General features: G+C 44.5%; 1 protein-coding gene across 2 annotated transcripts in view; it reads left to right on the top strand.

Annotated features, from left to right (window-relative positions):
* Nucleotides 1–22607, top strand: part of LOC147104559 (septin-2) — a 177377-nt gene that overhangs the window by 98730 nt on the left and 56040 nt on the right. The window contains exons 10-12 of one of the 2 annotated variants that reach the window (XR_015072360.1): nucleotides 1039–1184; nucleotides 9287–9405; nucleotides 20730–20816. Coding sequence is in view for 1 of the 2 variants with exons in the window: in XM_085961955.1 (XP_085818081.1) it covers nucleotides 1039–1184; nucleotides 20730–20813 (230 nt within the window). In the remaining variant the exon portion in view is untranslated. Of the gene's footprint in view, nucleotides 1–1038; nucleotides 1185–9286; nucleotides 9406–20729; nucleotides 20817–22607 lie in introns of those variants that run through there. The other variant, XM_085961955.1, reaches the window with a different exon arrangement.

The following is a 22607-nucleotide window of genomic DNA, read 5'->3' as shown; positions in this document are numbered from 1 at the left end:
AGTGGGTTCAAGATGAGGCAGCAGATCCAATAGCTGTGTAGATGATTCTAAGGGGAAACAGACCAAACTCACCTGCGGGAGAGCAGTTTATATTGGCTCAAACAAGTTCCTGTTCGACAGTTGACTATCAATTGTTGAGATGCTTTCAGTTAGGAAAACGTTGCTGTTCCCTAGCTTTTCTCCTTCGTTTTTCTTTTCTCCATGAATACCACGTCGACCCGAAAACTGGAAGGAAGTTCTCTTCTAGACGTGGCATATAGAATTGGTGCTGAGCATTGCAAACCAAGTCAACGAGCAGAGAGATTTAGGGGGTCCAAGTACTGAAATCACTAATAGCTAGTGGACAGATACAAAAAATAATTTAAAAGGCTAATGGAGTGCTGGCCTTTATCTCAAGAGGGCTGGAATATAAAGGGGTGGAAGATATGTTACAGTTGTATAAAGCTCTGGTGAGACCCAATTTAGAGCACTGTGTTCAGTTCTGTGTACCGTAGCTCAGGAAGGATATATTGGCCTTGGAGCGGGTGCAGTGCAGATTCACCAGAATCATACTGGGGCTAAAAGGGTTAACTTATGAAGACAGGTTGCATCGGCTAAGCTTGTATTCCCTTGAGTAAAAAAGGTTAAGGGGTGATCTAATTGAGGTGTTTAAGATGATTAAAGGAGTTGATAGGGCAGAAAGAGAGAAACTATTTACTCTGGTGGGGGAGTCGAGAACAAGGGGACATAACCTTAAAATTAGAGCTAGGCCGTTAAGGGGTGATGTCTAGAAGCACTTCTTCACACACAGGGTCGTGGGAATCTGGAACTCTCTTCCTCCAAAAAGCTGTTAAGGCTGGGGGACAATTGAAAATGTCAAAACTGAGATTGATGGGTTTTTGTTTGGCAAGGATATTAAGAGTTGCGGAACTAAGGCTGGTAGATGGAGTTAAGATACAGATCAGCCATGATCTAACTGAATTGTGGAACAGGCTCAAAGGGCTGAATGGCCTATTCCTGTTCAATGTCTACCAGATCCAAATTTCCTTTTGCTCCTAGGCCAGCGTTCCCTTTGCTGTGATTGGCTCCAACCAACTGATTGAGGTGAAAGGTAAAAAGATCAGAGGTCGCCTGTACCCATGGGGCGTGGTTGAAGTGGAGAACCCAGAACATAACGACTTTCTCAAACTGCGCACAATGCTGGTGTAAGTATCCTTCGCTAATGTAATGATTTGCTCTGTACCATAACCAACATAGATACTGTGTGCAAACCCTGTACCAATAATAACGGTTCATCAAATTAAATATTTGAACTACAGATGCGCACCTGATTGAACATAGGTTCCAGCTGGAGCAAACCGCCTTGCACTTGCTGCATTGTTAGTGTGCTGAAGCACTGCTAGACAGAATCATGGGGTCCTTGTTGCTGCCTGAGATTACCTATGGGCTGATTTCAGTGACTCATTAGACCGTGCCTGCTCTCTTGTCACCTGAATTGCACCACTCCTAAATCATGTTGCAAAATGATTAAGAAGGAACTGGCAGTGGTGTCTTCTGGTTCATCTCAAGGAAATGATTTTAATGCAGATGGATGATATATTAGAGAGAAAGAGAGAGAGGCAGCCAGCATGGAGAATATAATGTTTTGGAGACCTTGGCAATAAATTTTGCTCCACTGCCTGCAGAATGCACTACGGTTGTTGTTTCAGTCTCTTTACAGAATCAAGTCAAGCCCACTCAGATTGTTTCAAACCAAATAAGCTGTACTTAAGAAAATATCTGTTATTTACTGAAACTTGAATGAACTGACCCTAGAGAAGCCTGAACTCTAGCTCTGATTGTAATTGAGTGCAATTAAATGGAGCCACCTTGCTTGCACACCAGAGGTTCACCTGATTTTGAGTGGAGTAATCTGCTCACACTGTGCTCTGCCATGTTGACCACTTGTGTTTTGTGAGGTCTGATTTGAATTCATACCATTTACATTTGTTGTTGCTCAGAAGGGTTTGAATGTATCACTGAAGCTGAGGAATTTGAGATAGCAGGATTTTTCTGTTTCAACCCCTCCACTGCCTCTGTGCTGTCAGATTGCTCAGTCCAACAACCAGTCTTGGGTAAGCCGCAATTTCCACCAGTTAAACTTAGGGAAGACCAAACCCATCATCTTTCTGCCCCACCCTGCCACAAACTCTCTACCATTGCTACTAGTTCCATCCCCCTGCCCGGCCACTGCATCAGGTTGAACCAGACTGGTTGTAACATTGGCTTCCTTTTCGACGCTGAGCTGAACTTCCATATCCTTTCCATCACAAAGACCTATGCTTCCACCTCTGTAATATTGCCCACCACTGCCCTGTCTCAGCCCCTCTGCTGCTGAAACCCTCGGCCATGCCTTTGCCATCTCCAGACTCGACCATTCCAATGCTCACCTGGTTGGGCTTCCATCCTCCACCCTCCATAAATTTCAGCTCAACCAAAACCTACATTGGCTCCTGGTCCCCATCACACCAAAATTAAAATTCTCATGTTCACAAATCCTTTCATGTCCTTGCCTCTCCCTTTCTCTAACTATCTCAAGGCCATCATCACCTCTCCCTTTTCCTAGAACAATGTTCCTCTGGTTCTGGTCTCCTATACAACCCCCACCCCACCATTGGCGGTCATGCCTTCAGCCACGTGGGCCCTATGCTCTAGAATTCTTTCCCTAAATCTCTCCACCACAACACCTCCCTCTCTCTACTTTAAGACCCTACTTAAACCCATCTCTTTGACCAAGCTTTTGGTCACCCTTCCTGATATCTCCTTCATTGGCTTGGCATCCATTTTTGTCTGAAGTCACCTCTGTTAAGTGGTTTGGAATGCTTTCCTACATTAAAGGTACACTATAAATTCAAGGTTTTGCAGTTTTTCACTGCTCCTGGCTGTCATTGCCACTGTTTCCCAATATTGTCACTCTCCTCGTGGCACCTGATTATTGCTGGTGGGACAATAAAAGCTCCACCCATCAGTTTAGTTGCCTCTTGAATATCTTGCATTTGTAGAGCCAAATAGTTGGTGGTTTTGTGTGCTGTGCTAGAGTTGAGAGTTTTATAGGAGTGTCACTGAGCAGACTCTACTCACTTCCCCGTAGGGAGGGAGGGAAGTTCAAATTGCCAGACATAAACACACAAAAGTAAAAGGATAGTTAAAGGAATGGTGGGGGCTGACAGGGACAAAAAAGGAAATCATCTTGTGGAGGCAAAGGGCATGTCTGAGGTACTGAATGTGTACTTTACATAAAGAGGAGGATGAAATTAATGTTGCAGTCGAGGAGGGGCGAGTAGAGATATTGGATAGGATAAAAATAGATAGAAAGGAGATGCTAAATAGGTTGCCATCACTCCAAGTTAAGAAGTCACCCAGTCCAGATGGGATGCGTCTTAGGTTGCTGAGGGAAGCAAGGGTGGAGATAGCAGAAGCTCTAACCACAATCTTTCAATCCTCCTTGAATTTGGGAGTGGTACTGGAGGATTGGAAATGTTACGTCCTTGTTCAAAAAGGGGAGAGGGATAGACAGGCCAATCAGTTTAACGTTAGTGGTGGGAAAATCACTTGGAGAAGCATGAGCTAATAAGGGATTGCCAGCACGGATTTGTTAAAGGAAATTTGTCTGGCTAACCTGATTGAGTTCTTTGAAGTAACAGAGAGGCTTGATGAAGGTAGTGCAGTAGAGGTTGTATATATGGACTTTCAAGAGACATTTAATAAAGTAACACAACAGACTTATTCGTAAAATAGAAGCACATGGTATTAAAGGGATGGGAGTAACTTCGGTATGTAATTGGCTAAAGGATAGGAGGCAGAGAGTAGTGATGAACGGATGTTTTTCTGACTTGAGAGAACTATGTAATGGGGTACCCCAAGGGTCGGTATTGGGACCACTTATTTTTTGATTTATATATTTAAATAACCTGAACTTTGGTATAGGGAGTACAATTTTGAAGTTTGCAGATGATGCAAAACTTGGCAACGTAGTAAATAGTGAGCAGGATAGTAGCAGACTTCAGGAGGCCTTGGGCAGACAAATCGCAGATGCAATTTAATGCAGATAAGTCTGAACTTTGAGAGGAATAACATGGAGAGGCAGTATAATCTAAATGTTACTATTTTTAGGGGGGTGCAAGAGTAGAGGGACCTGGGGTGCATATTCACACATCTTTGAAGGGCAAGTTGATATGGTGATTTAAGAAACGTGTGGGATACTGGGCTTTGTACATAGGAAACAAGGAAGTCGTGCTCAATCTTTACAAATATCTGGTTAGGCCTTATCTGAAGTATTGTGTACAATTCTGGGTACAACACTTCAGGAAAGACGTCAAGGCCTTGGAGAGGGTACAGAGGAGGTTTACCAGGGATGAGGGACTTCATTTATGTGGAGAGATTGGAGAAGCTGGGATTGTTCTCCTTGGAGCAGAGAAGATTAAGGGGAGACCTAATAGAGGTATTCACAATTATGAGGGGTTTTGATGGAGCCTGTTTCCTCTGGCAAGTGGGTCGGCAACCAGAGTTCAGATTTAAAATAATTGGCAAAAGAGCTAGAGGGGAAATGAGTAGAAATATTTTTACTCTCAGGATTGTTAGCATCTTGGATGCACTACCTGAAAGTGTGGTGGAATCCGATTCCGAAGGAACTTTCAAAAGGCAATTAGACATGTATTTGAAGAGGACTAATTTGCAGGGTTACGGGGAGAAACTAGTGTGTGGGACTAAATTCGACAGCTCCTTCAAAGAGCCGGCACAGACGCGATGGGCCGAATGTCCGCCCCCTGTGCTGTAAGATTATATGATCCCCTGATGGCCAGATCAGGGTTCATTGAGCTGTGGGTGCAGGCTTCCTGCATGCCCCCTTGATGCAAGGATGTGAGACACAGGGATAGGTAAGATTTTAAGAAACTGAAAGCAACGCCAAGAATGCAGAAATAACAACAGAAAATGCTGGAAATACTCAGCAGGTCAGGCAGCATCTGTGGAGGGAGAAACAGAGTTAATGTTTCAGGTCGATAACCCTTAGTCATCGACCTGAAACATTAACTCTGTTTCTCTCTCCACAGATACTGCCTGACCTGCTGAGTATTTCCAGCATTTTCTGTTTTTATTTCGAATTTCCAGCATCCACAATATTTTGCTTTTATACCAAGAATGCAGAGGCTGTAATAAGCAGAGCTGGTAATGCCGGACTTAGTTAAACTCTACTAATGAGGGGGTTTATAACAATATGTTATGCGAGGGTTAACGCGAGTCGAAGATTCTGCTGATTTGAGATGAGCTCCACTTTGTCTTCTGTATTAGTTTACAAGATGTTTAGTTTGGCAGTGACACTGACATGTAATACAGGCCCCCCGAGTCTCTGGGAGTTCGATGTGCACAATAGTGTTTTTTGTTGTTTGCACCATCGTTTTCAAAGCAAGCCCAGGTTGAGAATTATCTCTTGCATTCTTCTGCTGTCCAGGCCTTTACTGTCCTCCTGTCCATCTTCATCTTGATATCATGTGTCAATACAACCACCTCGTGACGTTTATGGTCAGACCCACTTTCAGGAAGTTTCCCAGCTTTAGCTTTACACCTTTGTGACCATCCTAACTGTCAACTCCTGCTGTTTCTTACTGCCTTCATGTCTATTTATGTCACTAAACTCCACTCTTGCCCTTTTAAATTCTCCCTGTGTACATCTGCTTTACTTCTGTCCTGATGTCATTTTAAAAAAATGTTACTTTACTCTTGGCGTGTCAGCTGTGGCTCAGTGGGTAGCACCCTCACCTCTGAGTCAGAAGGTTGTGGGTTCAAGTCTCACTCCAGGGACCTGAGCACATTAAGCTAGGCTGACACTCCTGTGCAGTGCAGAGGGTGTGCTGCACTGTCGGAGGTGCCGTCTTTCGGATGAGACGTTAAACCGAGACCCCGTCTGCTCTCTCAAGTGGACGTAAAAGATCCCATGGCACTATTTCGAAGAGGAGCAGGGGAGTTATTCCTGGTGTTCTGGCCAATATTTATCCTTCAATCAACATAATAAAAACAGATTATCTAGTCATTATCACATTGCTGTTTGTGGGAGCTTGCTGTGCGCAAATTGGCTGCTGCGTTTCCCACATTACAACAGTGACCACTCCAAAAGTACTTCATTGGCTGTAAAGCGCTTTGAGACGTCTGGTGGTCGTAAAAGGTGCTATATAAATGTAAGTCGTCTTTTTCTTTCTTTAATTGGCTTCCTTGTAAAATAAGCAGCCTCCAAAGGGTAGTATCACAGGTTCTACCTGCTGTTTACTGATGTATGCAGAATGGCCCCAAGTTTTCCTGTCGCAAACCAATCTTCCAAGCTCAGCTCCCTGGTTATTGCAGAATAAAAAACCCTAGTGGTGTTTAAAACGTCTTTTAAACCTAATCAGACTCATGAAGAATATGGTAAAATATAGGATCCATACCTGAAATCTGCAAGATACTAGTGTGGTGACCTGATAACCCCTGAGTGATTTCATGGTCAGTGGCTAATAATGAAAGATAAATCCTATTCCACAAGTCTTTATAACTACAACCTCCACAACTACTTCCATTTGTATAGTACTTTTAACATAGGAGAGCATTCAAAGCAATTCTGAGGTGTAATCAATAAAAGGATGCCAAGCCAACAAAGGAGATATTAGCAGGGTTGATTGGTCAAAGAGTTGGGTTTTAAGGAGGCTATTAAACGAGGTGAAGACAGAGGGGTTCAGCGAGGAAATTCCAGCGCTTCGCCCTTGGCAGCTGAAAACACTGCCGTCAGTGGTGGGGTGAAGGCAGGGGGTTGTACAAAAGACCATAGTCAGAGAAACGGTGAGCAAGGGGGTTGGGAAGTTTGTAGGGCTGGATGAGGATAGAGATAGGAAGGGGCGAAGCCATGAAGGGATTTAAATAAAAGATGAGAATTTTAAATTTGATGCTTTGGGTACCCATATAGGTCAGTGAAAGTAGAGGTGATTAGTGAGTGGGACTTGGTGTGGGATAGAATATGGGCAGTGGTTTTGGATGAGCTAAAGGATATGGAAGGTGGAAGCTGGAATATTGGCCAGGAGAACATTGACTTGTGGAATCTGGAAGTGGCAAAGGCATGGATGAGGGTTTCGGCAGCAGAGGGGCGGAGGCGGGCAATGTTACGAACCAATGTAGGCAGTCTATGTAACGGAGAGCATATGGGGTCTGAAGCTCGGATCAGGATCGAATAGGACGCCAAAGTTTGTGAAAGTTCTGGTTCAACCTGAGACGGTGGTCGGGGATGGTGACGGAATGAATCAGTGGCAAGTGTACAGAGTTTGTGGTCTTCCCAAAGTTTAGCTGGAGGAAATTTCAGTGCATCCACTGCTGGATAAGCAGTTTGACAACAAGAGGCTATGGATGGGTCGAGACAGGTGGTGGAGAGGTAGAGCTGATTGTCATCAGTATGTGTGGAAGCTGACTCTGACTCTTGATTTTATTGCCAAGGGGCAGTACGTAGAGGAAGAGAAAGGGGTGCAAGACTAGATTTTTGGAGTACTCTGTAGATAATAGTGTGGTAGTGGAAAACGAACGTGTTGCTGAAGATGCTTTGGCTATAATTGGATAGGTAAAAGTGGAACCAAGAAATGGCAACAGAGATTTGTTACAGGATTGTATGATCGACCGTATCCGAGAAATTGAGGAGGGTTGATGCACTGTGATTACAGTCATAGAGAATGTCATTCGTGACTTTGGTTAAGGTCATTTTGGTGCTGTGGCAGAGATGACAGCCTGATTGGGGAGATCCAGACAGAGTTGTAGGGGAGATGCATACGGATTTGGGAGGCAACAATACGTTCAAAGATATTTTTTGTTCGTATGTCTATATACGTCTCCTTTTCCATTCCAGTGGTTGGTGACTAGTATACGCCACACTTTCCCATCTCTATACAGGAGTGTTGTATCTGTCTGTGATGGCACACAAACCCATTCCTTCACATCATCTAGCCACATTATTCTTTACCTGTCTTGTGATCTATTACGATCTCCATTTCCAAACAGAAACAACCCAGCATATTTCCTTGTGAATTCTGAATATTGTGGCATTGTTCTTAACATCAGCCATGACATGAATCAACTGAGCGGCCTGCGGGTGGCTTTGTCCAGGGAGAGTATAAATACTCGGGCACAGGCCCAGCTTGCGCAGGACATTCTTAACAGGAACTAGTGAAGGACACAACTAGACCTCCATGTTGTAAAACAGTTGATTAAAGCTTTGTTTAACGCTTAGACCAAGTGCCTAGTAGTTTTCTTGCGTCAAGCCTCATCACTTCTCTTTTCTTGTGTTAATTCAAAGACTCTCATTCGTCAGTCGCCATACCCAGCTAATTTTCAGCCTAATACCATAATTTAAACTATCTTAAACACTCAAGGTCCACTTTTCACATCTGAGCAATGCTGATCACAAAACATTTAAGCATTTTTCTTTTTATCACCACCTTGATGTTTTTGTTGCATAGAAACTCCATGTTGTTAAAGGTCTCTTTCGCAGTTGCTGTCCTTCATTTAACTTGTGTTGCTTTGCCCATATGATGTGAATAATGAAGTAATCAATTTTATCATCTTGCTCTACTTCCACATTGTTCAGCTAAATGTCAGTTTTGAAAGGTTCTCTTGGTTTTGTGTTTTCATCACTTACTTCAGTCTCTGCCAAACCTTTTCAAGTCCCCCCCTTCTCTTGCATCTGCAGTCATTACTGTATTATACACTCACCAGGTTTATTGATCTCAAACCCAACTATTTTTAAGTCATTCATGATGTGTCTCTTAATTAAATCAGAGTATGTATTAAAAAGATTGGGTGATATAGCCATTCCTTGTCTAACTCATGATTTTTTGTCTATTTTGTCAACTCATACTGCAGCTCATTCCTATTGAAGGTTTCTAATAAGGTTCATGTCTTTTGCATCAATTCCAACCCTTTGCAGGAAATCTGTTAAACGTTGGCATTCTGTTTAATGCTTTTTTTCATATTATTTCCATTGCCTGCTCAAGCCAAATATTTCTTCTCATGTTTGTCATGTTTTTAAAACCAATTGTTCTTCACTTAATCCCTAATGTAGCTCTTGTATGATTTTAAGCAGCATTTTCAGTGTTGCTCGTGAGACTGCTGGTGCTGTGTTAGCCACATTCTATGGCCTTAATTGTTTTGGGGAAATGTTATGAATATGGATCTGGTAAAGTCTGTAGGATGGATTCCTGAACTGTAGATCGCATTGCAAAGTTAGATCTATATCTATATCCCAATCTTCCCCTGGACACAGATTTCAACTCTTATGGTGGACATCTGGTGTAAGCATTCATTGCCAGATCTAGCTGGACTACATCAAGTACTATTGGGTCCTGCTCTTCTCCTACTCCAGGATCCTCTTGAAATGCAAAGGTAACCCCCGGCTTCTTTTTTCCACTACCAACCACCTCCTTAAACCCCTCTTCCCTGCCCCCTCCATCTTCGCCTCCAACAAGTGAGAGGAACTCATGGACTTGTTTGTCACTAAATTTTAGACCAACTGTTCAGTTGCCGCATGCCTCCCTCACCCAGCCCACCAAGCCAAGCTCTTGCACCCCGCCCTAGCCCTGCAATTGCATCTTTCTCAGTTCTGACGAAGGGTCTTCGACCTGAAACGTTAACTCTGTTTCTCTCTCCACAAATGTCGCCTGGCCTGCTGAGTTTTTCCAGCGTTTTCTGTTGTTATTTTGCATCTTTTTCTAGTTTCTCTGCTTTCGCCCCTCATGCCTTCTCCAAGCTAATCCTGTCCATGAGATCCACCCCCTGCTCTCTCGATTCTATTCCCACTAAACTGACAACCCAACTTCCCTGCCTAGCCACCGTGCTGGCTAATATTGTAAACAGTTCTCTCTCCTCTGGTACTGTCCCCCTCTCTTTAAATCTTCCGTCATCACACCCCTCCTCAAACAATCTACCCTTGCTGCTGCTGTCCTTGCATGAGAAAACTTGAGATGAGGTTCTTCATTTGAGGCCAGTGACGAGATTCAGAGAGTGAAGCAAAGAGTTGATAAACCAGGCAAAAAGGAGGGAAGGAGACTCCCAAATCCAAATCGGTCAGGCGGCTCCTAGCCCGAGCCAAGGGGATATGCAGGGTCAGCTCAATATAGAACGAAGTATTAAGAACAACAACAACTTTCTATATTTATATAGCACCTTTAACGTAATAAAATGTCCCAAGGCGCTTCGCAGGAGTATTAAAAAGATGTTTTTTACACCAAACCATATAAGCAGATGATGAGGCAGATGACCAAAAGCTTGGTTGCAGAGGTAGGTTTTAAGGAGCGTCTTAAAGGAGGAAAGAGAAGTGGAGAGATTTAGGGAGGGAATTTCAGAGCTTAGGACCTAGGCATCTGAAGGCACGACTGCCAATGGTGGAGCATAAAATCAGGGATGTTCAAAAGGCCAGAATAGGTGGAGCGCAGAGGCCTAGGGGGATTATAGGGCTGGAGGAGATTAGAGATAAGGAGGGGGCGAGGCCATGGAGGGGGTTTGAAAACAAGGATGAGAATTTTAACTGGGAGCCAATGTAGGTCAGGAAGCAGAGATGGGACTTGGTGCGAGTTAGCACACGGGTGGCAGAGATTTGGATGACCAAGTTTATGGAGGGTAGAACTAGGGGGGCCAGCCAGGAGTTTGTTGGAATAGTCAAGTCTAGTGGTGATAAAGGCATGGATGAGGTTTCAGCAGCAGATAAGTTGAGGTAAGGGCGGAGTCTGGCGATATTACGAAGGTGGAACTAGTCGGTCTTATGATAGAACAGATATGAGGTAGGAAGCTGAATTCGTGGTCAAAAATGACACCAAGTTTGCGAACAGACTTGGTCAGCCTTAGACAGTGGCCAGGGAGAGAGATCGAATCAGTGGAAAGGGAACGGAGTTTGTGGCATAAACCAAAGACAATGGCTTCGGTCTTCCCGATATTTAATTGGAGGAAATTTCTACTGGGTATCATCAGCATACATGTGAAAACTCGCATTGTGTTGTCGGACGATGTCACCGAGGGGCAGCATGTAGATGAGAAATAGGAGGGGGCCAAGCATAGATCCTTGGGGGACACCAGAGGTGACAGTGCAGGATCGGGAAGAGAAACCATTGCAGATGATTCTTTGGTTACGGCTGGAAAGAAAGGAATGAAATCAGGCGAGTGCAGTCCCATCCAGCTGGACGACGGTGGAGAGGCGTTGGAGCAGAATTTTGTGGTCAACTGTGTCAAAGGCGACGGACAGGTCCAGAAGGACAAGAAGGGATAGATTACCTTTGTCGGAGTCAATTAGAATGTCATTTGTCTGCAGTTTCAGTACTGTGGCAGGGGCGGAAGCCTGATTGAAAGGATTTAAACAAGGAGTCCTGGGAAAGGTAGGCACGGATTTGGGAGGCGACAATACGTTCAAGAACTTTGGAGAGGAAGGGGAGGTTGGCGATGGGGTGATAGTTTGCAAGGACGGAGGGGTCAAGAGTTGTTTTTTGGCGAGGGGTGATGATGGCAGATTTGAAGGAAAGGGGGAACCATACTGGAGCAGAGAGAACTATTGACAATATCCTCTAACATGGGAGCAGGAAGGAAAGTTGGGTTGTCAGCAATTTAGTAGGAATAGGGTCGAGAGAGCAGGTGGTCAGTCTCATTGACGAGATGAACTTTGAAGGGGCAAGAGGGAAGACAGAGAAATATGCAAATTTAGGGTTAGGGCAGGGGGAAAACAGAGGAAGTACGGTCCAGTGGGCTCGGGGAAGGGAGGGAATTAAAAGCTGAAGCAGTTGATTGGATGCTGTCGATATTTTTAACAAAAGTCCATGAGCTCCTCACATTTATTGTTGGAGGTGAGGGAGGAGGAGGCAGGGTGGGTGGTTTGAGAAGACAGTTAGTGGTGGAGAAGAGAAGCCTGGTGTTATTTTTGCCGTCCTGGATGATCTTTGAGTAGTGGGTGGTTTTAGTGATGGAGAGCAGGACCCGGTAGTGCTTTGTAGGATCGAGCTAAATCTGGTGATGGATGATTAGACCAGTTATCCGACAAAGACGTTCAAGTCTGCGTCCCTTGGATGTAAGGGAGCAGAGATGAGAGGTATACCAGAGGGAACGACTAGAGTGAGTGTGTGTAATGAATTTCGTGGGGACACGGGCATCAAAGGTGGTGGAGAGGGTGTGATTTAGTAAGTCAGTAGCTGCAGAGATGTCATGGAGAATTGTAGGCCAAAGGCTAGGTAGTTGGGAATTAGTGCAGTGGTAAGGGACTTGAGGGAGAATTTTTTCCAGGGGCGGATACAAAAAGAAGTGGGTTTAGGAGGGGGAAGGGGAAATATGGGTAGAGAGTGATATAAGGAAATGGTCGGAGATTCCCTCATCGGTGAAGGTTACGGAGGGAATGGCGAGGCCACGTGAAATGATGAGATCGAGGGAGTGGCTGTGTATATGGGTGGGGGAGTTGACATGAAGGGAGAGATTGAGGGAGGAAAGGAGGGCCGTGAACTCAGAGGAGAGGGAACAAGAAGATTACAAACTGCCCAGGATTGTAACGAACAGCAAAAGCAGTGCAGATCGAATCCTAGAATGATACAGTACAGAAGAAGGCCATTCAGCCCTTCGTGCCTGTGCCAGCTGTTTGAAAGAATAACCAATTGGTCCCACTCCCCTGCCCTTTTCCCATAGCCCTGCAAATTTTTCCACTTCAAGTATTTATACAATTCCCTTTTGAAAGTTATTGGTAAATCTGCTTCCACCACCCTTTCAGGCAGTGTATTCCAGATCATCATAACTTGCTGCGTACAAATGTTTTTCCTCATGTCGCCTCTGGTTCTTTTGCCAGTCACCTTAAATCGGTGTCCACTGGTTACCGACCTTCTACCACTGGAAACAGTTTCTCCTTATTTACCCTATCAAAATCCTATGATTTTGAACACCTCTTTCAAATCTCGCCATAACCTTTTCTGCTCTAAGGATAACAACCCCAGTTTCCCTAGTCTCTCGACGTAACTGAAGTCTTTCATCCCTGGTACCATTCTAGTAATCTCCCCTGCACCCTCTCTAAGGTCTTGACGTTCTTTCTAAAGTGTGGTGCCCATAATTGGACACAATACTCCAGCTGGGGCCTAACCAGTGTTCTCTAAAGGTTTAGCATAACTTCCTTGCTTTTGAACTCTATGCCTCTATTTATAAAGCCAAGGATCCCATATGCCTTTTTAACAGACAGTTCGCAACCTCCACCCTGGCCTCAGTCTGTCTGTTGCTGAAACCGTCATCCATACTTTTGTTACCTCCAGACTCGACTATTCCAAGGCTCTCCTGGCCGGCCTCCCAAATTCCACCCTGCATAAACTTGGTCATTCAGAACTCTACTGCCTGTATTCTAACTCGCACCAAGTCTCATTTACCCATCACCTCTGTGCTCGCTGACCTACATTGGTTCCCAGTCCAGCAACGCCTCAATTTTAAAATTCTTGAGCTTGTTTTCAATCCCTCTGGCTTCGCCCCCTCCCTATCTCTGGAACCTCCTCCAGCCCTACAACCCTCTGGGAACTCTACATTCCTCCAACACTGGCCTCTTGTCCATCTCCCACATCCTGCACCTCACCACTGGCAGCTGTTCCTTCAGCCATCTAGGCTTTAAGCTCTGGAATTCGCTTCCTAAACACCTCCACCTCCCCTCCTTTAAGACCCTCCTCGCCACCTCCCCTCCTTTAAGACCTATCTCTTTGACCAAGTTGTTGGTTACCTCTCCTAATGTCTCCTTTGGCTCAGTTTTTGTCTGATTACACTCCTTAAAGTTAAAGGCACTATATGAATGCAAGTTATGTTCTCTCTTTCTCTCTCTGTGTCTCTCTCTCTGTCTGTGAAAGGATAAGTTGATCCTACATTTTAAAAAATAGGGCATTGTGTATAAAAGCTAAGAGGTAACAATGCTAAGCCTATACTAATCAGTGGTTATGGTGCAGTTAGAATATTATATTCAGTTTTAGACATTTACTGTAGGAAGTATGTTAAGGCCATGGAAAGGGTGTAGAAGAGATTCACTAAGATGATACCAGGGATGAGATCATCACCCAAACAAAGGGAGGGAGCAATAGAAATTTTTGTGTACAATAATTTGCTGGGACATGGAATAGCTTGCCAGAAACAGTGGTGGAAACCGAATCAATAATAGGTTTAAAAATAAAAGGGAACGGGCAGGGGAATGTACAAAGGTGTAGGGCTCAATTCTAGTGGGGTCCAATCATAACTTGCACTGAAATCTCTGCCAGACGCAGCATGCATGCTACACAAGGAGTTATGGAGATTGCCTATGTGGGAGCCATCTGTAATGCTCTAGACTCTTGGGAAGCCTGCCACCTGGGAAGAGGTCTGTGCCCATTCCAGCTGCAGGAAAGTCATGATGGTGGTCAACATAAGAACATAAGAAATAAGAGCAGCAGTAGGCCATACGGCCCCTCGAGCCTACTCCGCCATTCAATAAGATCATGGCTGATCATTGACCTCAATTCCACTTTCCCGCCCGCTCTCCATATCGCTTGATTCCCCATGAGTCCAAAAATCTATCTATCTCAGCCTTTAATAGACTCAAAGACTCAGCATTCACAGCCCTCTGGGGCAGAGAATTCCAAAGATTCACAACCCTGAGTGAAGAAATTCCTCCTCATCTCGGTAGTGAATGGCCGACCCCTTAGCCTGAGACTATGTCCCCTAGTTCTAGTCACTCCAGCCAGGGGAAACCTCTCCGCATCTACCCTGTCAAGCCCCTTCAGAATCTTGTATGTTTCAATGAGATCACCTCTCATTCTTCTAAACTCCAGAGAGTATAGGCCCATTCTACACAATCTCTCCTCATAGGACAGCCCTCTCATCCCAGGAATCATTCTAGTGAACCTTTGTTGCACCACCTCCAAGGCAAGTATATCCTTCCTTAGATAAGGAGACCAAAACTGCACACTACTCCAGGTGTGGTCTCACCAAGGCCCTGTACAATTATAGCAAGACTTCCTTACTCTTGTACTCCAAACCCCCCTTGCAATAAAGGCCAACATGCCATTTGCCCTCCTTATTGCTTGCTGTACCTGCATGCCAGCTTTCTGTGTTTCTTGCACGAGGACACCCAAATCTCTCTGAACACCAACATTTAAAAGTTTCTCACCATTTAAAAAATATTCTGTTCTTCTATTCTTCCTACCAAAGTGAATAACCTCACATTTCCCTACATTATACTCCATCTGCCACCTTACTGCCCACTCAATTAGTCTTATCTATATCCCTTTGCAGACTGTGTGTTCTCCTCACAGCTTATTGTCCCACCTAGCTTTGTATCATCAAACTTGGATACATTACACTCGGTCCCTTCATCTAGGCCATTAAAGGTTCCCCTGGCAAATATGACATCTGTCACTTTATGTATTTACAAGCACCGGACTGATTTGACATGTGTCCCCTGTGGTGGCCCAGAGCGACCCTGTACCGTTGAAGCCTTCACAACTAAAGGAAGAGTTGTCTCCGTTCTTGAAGTTGTCTTCAGGTCAGCCTGGAGCAGTTGGACTAACTGTGTCACAAACTCTCCAGTGAGGGTGGAGCTGGTCTCCCCAGATATGCTATGGTACAGTCATATGGGTGCATAAAGATCTCGTGAGGTGTCATCACATGGTGATCCCTAGTGAAATGATCCTCATTTATATAATGCAGCAGGAACATCCAAAGAAATTGCCACACTCGGCACTTTGCTAGCTACAAGTTGCAAAGCAGCAGCGATAAAAAGACTGCAGGAAAATCTTTTGATGCAAAACAAAGGGTTTCACTAAAAAGTGAACAGTACATAATACAGCAGTCCTAAAATGCAAATGAATGAAAAAAGCAATTATCCAAATGTTAACCTAGCTTTAAGAAAGCACCTACAGTAGGCCAGGCTTTGGGTCAATTGTGCCCATTTTATATGGGCAAAGTGATTGCTGGGAGCATAGCTCAGGGTGAAGTTTTAAAATTTGGCATAGCACCTATTTTGAATAACTTACTCCAAGTAATTGAGGCTTGCGTTCACTGGTATTGTAGCCTTCTCTTGCGCACCAAAACTTCTGGATGCAAAATCAGTCCGGCTGCGAATCCGGCACGCAATGTCGCGCAGCTGAATTTGAGCTTCACACGCCCATAATGAGGCTCCGCTGTTGGCACGGAGCCTTGGAAAACCAAAGCTATACTGTGATCTTCATGAAAAGAATGAAAAATATGGTGTAGATGACATCACACATGATATGCAGTCCCCAGCACTTACACCGTCCACGCTTAGCACGGGCCTCCACCTATATCTGGCAAATAGCACGAACCAATTTCCCGTTACCATATAATTCAATTATAAAGGCATTGCTTCTGATGTATTATGGGCGCTGACTATTTTGGGCAGTTCAATAAGTATTTACCCATTTAAAAGGTCTTGCTGATTCCAGCCAAAGTCAGGTCTTCAAACAGTTTCAGTCAGCTGTTCACACCTCGTTCAAGTGCAATTACCTCCGTGATGAGATTCTGGAGGCAACTGTTAACAATTAGAGGTGGTTGCTAAGTGAGATTTCCTGTTTTTGAAGAATAAGTTGCTTACTTTTTTGGTTTTACCATCCACCGCGTACAGTGGGCAAATCACGGCAACACCAAGGCGCCGATGTTCCCACTAAGCCGCACAGCGGTCTGGAGGTCCCACATGGGCTGATCGCCGGCTTTTACATGGAAGAAACCGCGCATGCGTGAAAATTTGAATGGACCGTGCACGAAAAAGAAAATTAGAGGGAACATTACAAGGCGCCTGCTATAAGTGGAGGGGACTGTAAATATTTAGGCACTAGAAAAATATGCAGCAGTACATTTCAAGGTTGTCCCATATGTTGCAGACCAAATAACATGAGCTTTACTCTTGGATTGTAGGATGAACTGGCGTCTGTTGTAACCTTGTACATAATAGCCATCTTCTATCATGTAGAAGAGAATCTAAGTATCAAATTATTGTTACGGTACTGCAGTGTAAATGTAAAAAACTAGAATGTTGCAACTGCAACTTTATCTGAAATTGGAACTTGTTTTACTTGAGATGTATCTGTATTGCTTACTGTGGGCATTTCTTATTACACAAACCCAGTTGAGCTATTCCAGTGAGTATCAGAATCATCAGACCAGCAAGTTCCCCGTTTCGATCCCCTGTTTGTGCTGAATTAATTGACATCAGCCACGACAGCAATTAGGCATTATAATTGGCCTCTGCAATGTTGGTGCAGGTATAGGAACATTGGCCGGCCAGGATTCCTGTTCTTGGTTGCTATCCAGTATCCTGCTGAAAATGCACATGTGTGGACATCAGGTGAGAATAGTATTGGGCTTGGCTGTGATGCCTCCTGTAGTCAAATAGCCTGGAAAAGGCTCGCTGTCACTTGGACAAAATATAAGCATGCAACCAGCAGATGTGCATTAGGAGCCAGCTAGGAAGAGGAAGAAAGAAAATGGACAAGGAAAACAAAGGCATGGTTTCTTACTTTCTACGCCATTGTTGATAAAGGAATGAGTTAATGGAACTGTTGGCTTTTTAAATGGTTCAAAATCTGGTTGACCTTTGAAGAAAGATCTATTTTGTGATGGATTCCCAAGTTATGGTGAATTTTTGAAAATGAATCGTCCTTTATGTACTGCATAATTTCAGTGGTGAACCAGTACCCTCTGTTGGTGGTGGGTATAACATGGAGCAGTGTGTGCTGCATCAACCAGACCCTGCCTGCAGCTAAGCAAGTACCAGCTTCAGCTCAGGAATGAACTGCGCAGCCAGTTGGAGCCAATCACGCACACACTTTTCTTTGAAGTATTTTCTTCTGAGTAGACTATGAGGCTTGAGTGGACAATTTGACAGATGCCTCAATGGGGAGATTGGCACACGATCAGTGAGTGGCTTTGAATCCGTGTTGACGCGCTTGGCTCCGGAAATCCTATTTTACTGTCTTGGAGCAAATTCAAGGATCTTCTGTAGGGCTCCTACAGCCAATAAAAACTTCAGTTAGACCAAAGCTCTGCTGCCTTGAGTAATATGAAGTGTTGCTTGTCAGCAGCAGGCTACTTGTGAAATTGCCGCTAGGGATCGTTCTTTTCCAGCATCTGCCAGTGAATTGTTGGAATAGTTGGCCCTCTAGTGGCTGAGAGGATTACAGTGATCAGCTTAGAGGACTGGGACACAGGAGAGTGGTTGAGTTAGGCGTGCGCGGTGCACAGTAAAACCAAAAAGGTAACCAACATTTTTTTTTAAACCCAGTAAATCTCACTTGGCAGCCATCTCTAATTATTTGCTACAACAACAACTTATATATTTATATAGCGCCTTTAACATCGTAAAACATCCCACGGCGCTGCACAGGAGTATTTTAAGACAAAAAATTTGACACCGAGCCACATGAGAAATTAGGGCAGGTGACCAAAAGCTTGGTCAAAGAGGTAGGTTTTAAGGAGCGTCTTAAAGGAGAAAAAGAGGTAGCGAGGCGGAGAGGTTTAGGCAGGGAATTCCAGAGCTTGGGGCCTAGGCAACAGAAGGCACGGCCACCAAAGGCTGAGCGTTTATAATCAGGGATGCTCAAGAGGGCAGATTTAGAGGAGCGCAGATATCTTGGGGGAGGGGGGTGGTTGTAGGGCTGGAGGAGATTACAGAGATGGGGAGGGGCGAGGCCATGGAGGGATTTGAAAACAAGGATGAGAATTTTGAAATCGAGGTGCTGCTTAACCGGGATCCAATGTAGGTCAGCGAGCACAGGGCAGTTGGGCGAACGGGACTTGGTGCGAGTTAGGACTCGGGCAGCCGAGATTTGTGACAGTTGCATCCAGGCTCTCATCACAAAGGTAATTGCACTTTAACAAGGTGTAAAAAAACTGATCGAAACTGTTTGAAGACCTGAATTTGGCTGAAATACATTAAGTGCCGCCTTTGTAATCAACTCCTATGGTAATGGGAAATGGTTAGTGCCATTTGTTCAATATAGGCGACTGCCCGTGCTAAGCGTGGATGGTATAAGTGGTGGGGACTATACTACCTTCTCACTCTCTCACTAGTTGATAGCATTATAAAGATGTGCTATTAACAGTATTGCTGCTTTATCCCATACAGTACATTTGCTAGTGGGCTTCTTACTCTGTACAAGTACATGTGGGCAGTATTATTGGGGGTAGGGGGTAAACTGTTACGAATGAGACACCGCTGGCTTAAATTGATGCAAGAGTTTTAGAAGATTTATGAAACTATTTTGGGTGTTGTCTCATGGTTCAATGTTCAGTATTCTGTTATTTTGGAGCTAGTGGAATAAGTAGGAACGTGACACGGAACTTAAACGACATTAGAGCTGGGATACGAGGCTCCTGATGGGGAAGTGAACGTGAGGTGTGTGTGGTGGGAGACATGTGATACTAGCACACTCTCATTGAGGGAAGATCTACCCTGGCTGCTGGTGTGAAACTTGGCTGTGGTGTCTTCACCAGTTTTACACAAGGCATTGTGCAGTGCATGATGTAATCAAGCACCTCCAAAATAAGTTGCCGACCATAGAACCATGGAAATTTACAGCACAGGGAGGTTATTTGGCTCATCGTGTCTGTGCCTGCTCTTTGCTGGAGCAGGGCAAAACTAATCCTGCTGCTGCGCTGTCTCCCAATGACACTCTATCCCCTGCTTCAAATGTGTATCTACTCTTCTGTTTGAAGATACACTGATCTCGACCTCAGCCTCTCCCTGAGGCAAAGCACTGATACTCTTACAACTCTGCGAAAATAAATTTCTTCCAACCTCTCCTTGTTCTGCTAGTGATAATTTTAAATTGATGTCCGCTCATCACTGACCCCTACCTTCTATTAAATTTCCCCCAGGCCTTCTCTGCCACAGCGTAAATAATCCCAGTATCTCGATTCTCTACTAATAGCTACAGTTTCTCATCTCTGGTATCGTCCTGGTGAATCTACTGCACTCTTTGGCTGTAATGTATTTTTTATAATGGGGCTCTCACTACACTACACTGAAGTGGCTGAACCATTGCTTTGAACAAATTTATCACCCTCCAGTGCTGTTGTTAGCTGTAATGTGTGATAGGTTCTGACTGTCCACATTAGGACAAGACACTGCCACCTCCATAGTAGCACTGCAGTCCTTTATCTAAGCTGTATGGAAAGGCCAATGAATAGAAATCTGGATCAAGTCTGACCAAAATACCCATTGTAAACTGACCTGATAGTGTATTTTTGAAAACACTGGGAATCCCCAGTGGTGCAGTAGGTAAATGCATGTTTGATGTGGTATTGCCATGCTGACTCGGAAGATCCCAGTTTTGGTGCCCAGTTTGTACTGACTTGGTTGATCTCGTACAGTGTGGCAATGCAGCTGGCCTTACTGCAGCTAGACTGGAAAAGAATCAGCCAGGGTTCTTATTTTTGATTATTATCCAACGACTCCTTCTGGAAAGTGCTAACGTGAGGGCATGGCTAGAGCTGGACCCTCCACAGTTGAGTGGCCTGCTAGGACTCGCAGTTTGGCATGATGAATAACTGGGTTGAAATACTGAGGGAACACCACTGCCCAAGGAACTGCCCCCCCCCCCCCTCCCCCCCAAGCAAGAGTCTGCACTTGCAGGAATGGATGTTTGAAAATAGGAAAGAAGTAGAGGGGAACGGGAGAACATTGACTTGGGTCGAATTGTTTATTTAAAACCCTTACTTTGTTCTTTCAGGACGCACATGCAGGATCTACAGGAAGTCACCCAGGATCTGCATTATGAGAATTTCCGCTCCGAGCGGCTGAAGCGTGTTGGCAGGTTGGTTACTATATTTCTAGTGCCCCTTTCTTTCCGCCGTATGCTTCTGGTTTCTGTAAGAAAAATTCTATTAAGTTCACTTTTTGCTCAGTTGGTCTGAATTTAGTATTGACCTTTTAATGTGTGGGTAATTTAAATTCAAAGATTGCAGAATGCTGATGGTTTAGTGGGTAAATAGAGAGGTGTGCTGAGTCATAAAAATCACAGCTTTTCTCCTGCGTCTGTGTTGAATTAACCGATACCAACTGGAACAATGGATTGTGCTCCAGTTGGCCGCTGCACCTTTTGGCAGAGGGAGGAGCAAAAAGAAAGCAATCCACGGTTTCTGCTCTTGATCGTTGTTTAATGCCCCCGCATTGGGCAGTCCTCAAGCACACCCTGTTGAGATGAAATATGGCTTCTTGGGTGAAGCGCGAGAGAGCTGCTGCTGCCTGTCGGACTGTCCGACAACCTGAATCATAGCCATTTGAAGAAGAGTGGACAACATTTTTTGGGGGACTTGGATAGCAAAGAGCTATTCTAAGAAAAAATGACTGGAGGAAAATGCATGTTATAAATTAATGACCAGCTCCAACTGTAGCCTGTTATTTTCTTAATGGTGAGTGACTTGGAACTACGGAGGAGCATAGGAATTTGAGTGTCCGTGTACACAAATCACTAAAACCTAGTGCACAGGTTCAAAAAGGCTAATGGAATGCTGGCCTTTATCTCAAGGGGCCGGATTACAAAGGGGAGGAAGTGATGCTTCAGTTGTAGAGAGCCTTGGTCAGACTTTGAATTCTCTTGATTAGAAGGTTGAAGGGTGATCTAATCGAGGTGTTTAAAAGGATAAAGTGCTTCGATAGGGTAGATACAGAACAGCGAAGCTGTATCCTCTAGTGGGGGGAGGGAATCCAGAACAAGAGAGTATAATCTTAAAATTAGAGCTAGGTCATTCAGAAGTGAAATCAGGATGCACTTTTTCATTAGAGTAGTAAAAATCAGGAACTCTCTTCCCCCAGAAGGCTGTGGATGCTGGACCTATGGAAATTTTCAAGACTGAGCTAGATAGATATTTGTTGGGTAGGGATATGGAGCAACAATGGATAAATGGAGCTGAGGTACAGATCAGCCATGGTCTAATTGAATGGTAGAACAGGCTCAAGGGGCTGAATGGCCTGCACCTGTTACTATGTTCCCGGAGTGTACCAATTGACTGTGATGTGCAAAGTGAAAGATAAAGGTTTGTATATAATGTAAAATGCTGAAACTCCCACCATTGCTCATTGAATAGCTGAGCCACACAGACCAGGAAAGACTCGGGTTTGATCACTAGGCTTTGCTACGTTACCTAATGTTGTTGTATGGAACACGAATTGGCCCTGTGATCATCTGTTCAAGGACAGAATTAGGCTTGGGTGTGATGTCCTTGTGATTGAATAGCCTGCCACCATTCATTGTCAGGGCTTCCAGATGAATAGTGGCCACCTGGGTAAGATGCCCAAAAGTAATTGGTATATGAATAACGATATCATGGCAAGGAGGGGGCCAAACAGAAGACCATTCAGGGGAGGATGGAAGATGAAATAAGTGACATTGCACCTGGTAGTGATGCAACCCTTCATGAGGCACTGTGTTTGGCTTAAGTTGTGGGACTAACCTGGTTTTAATAGGTGGAGAAGTTTTAGAAAACATTGTCTTAATTCTCAATCAGACTTTTTCCACACGTGCCAATAGTGGGGAAATTAGGGATGGGCAATAAATGCTGGCCTTGCCGGTGACGCCCAGATCCCATAAACGAATTTAATAAAAAAG

This window comes from Somniosus microcephalus, chromosome 19 (assembly GCF_052327205.1).
Source record: "Somniosus microcephalus isolate GS21.2 chromosome 19, FLI_Smic_1.0, whole genome shotgun sequence".
NCBI classification, from domain to species: domain Eukaryota; kingdom Metazoa; phylum Chordata; class Chondrichthyes; order Squaliformes; family Somniosidae; genus Somniosus; species Somniosus microcephalus.
Note: the sequence above shows the minus strand (reverse complement) of the source record. Positions and strands in the feature narration are given on the sequence as shown.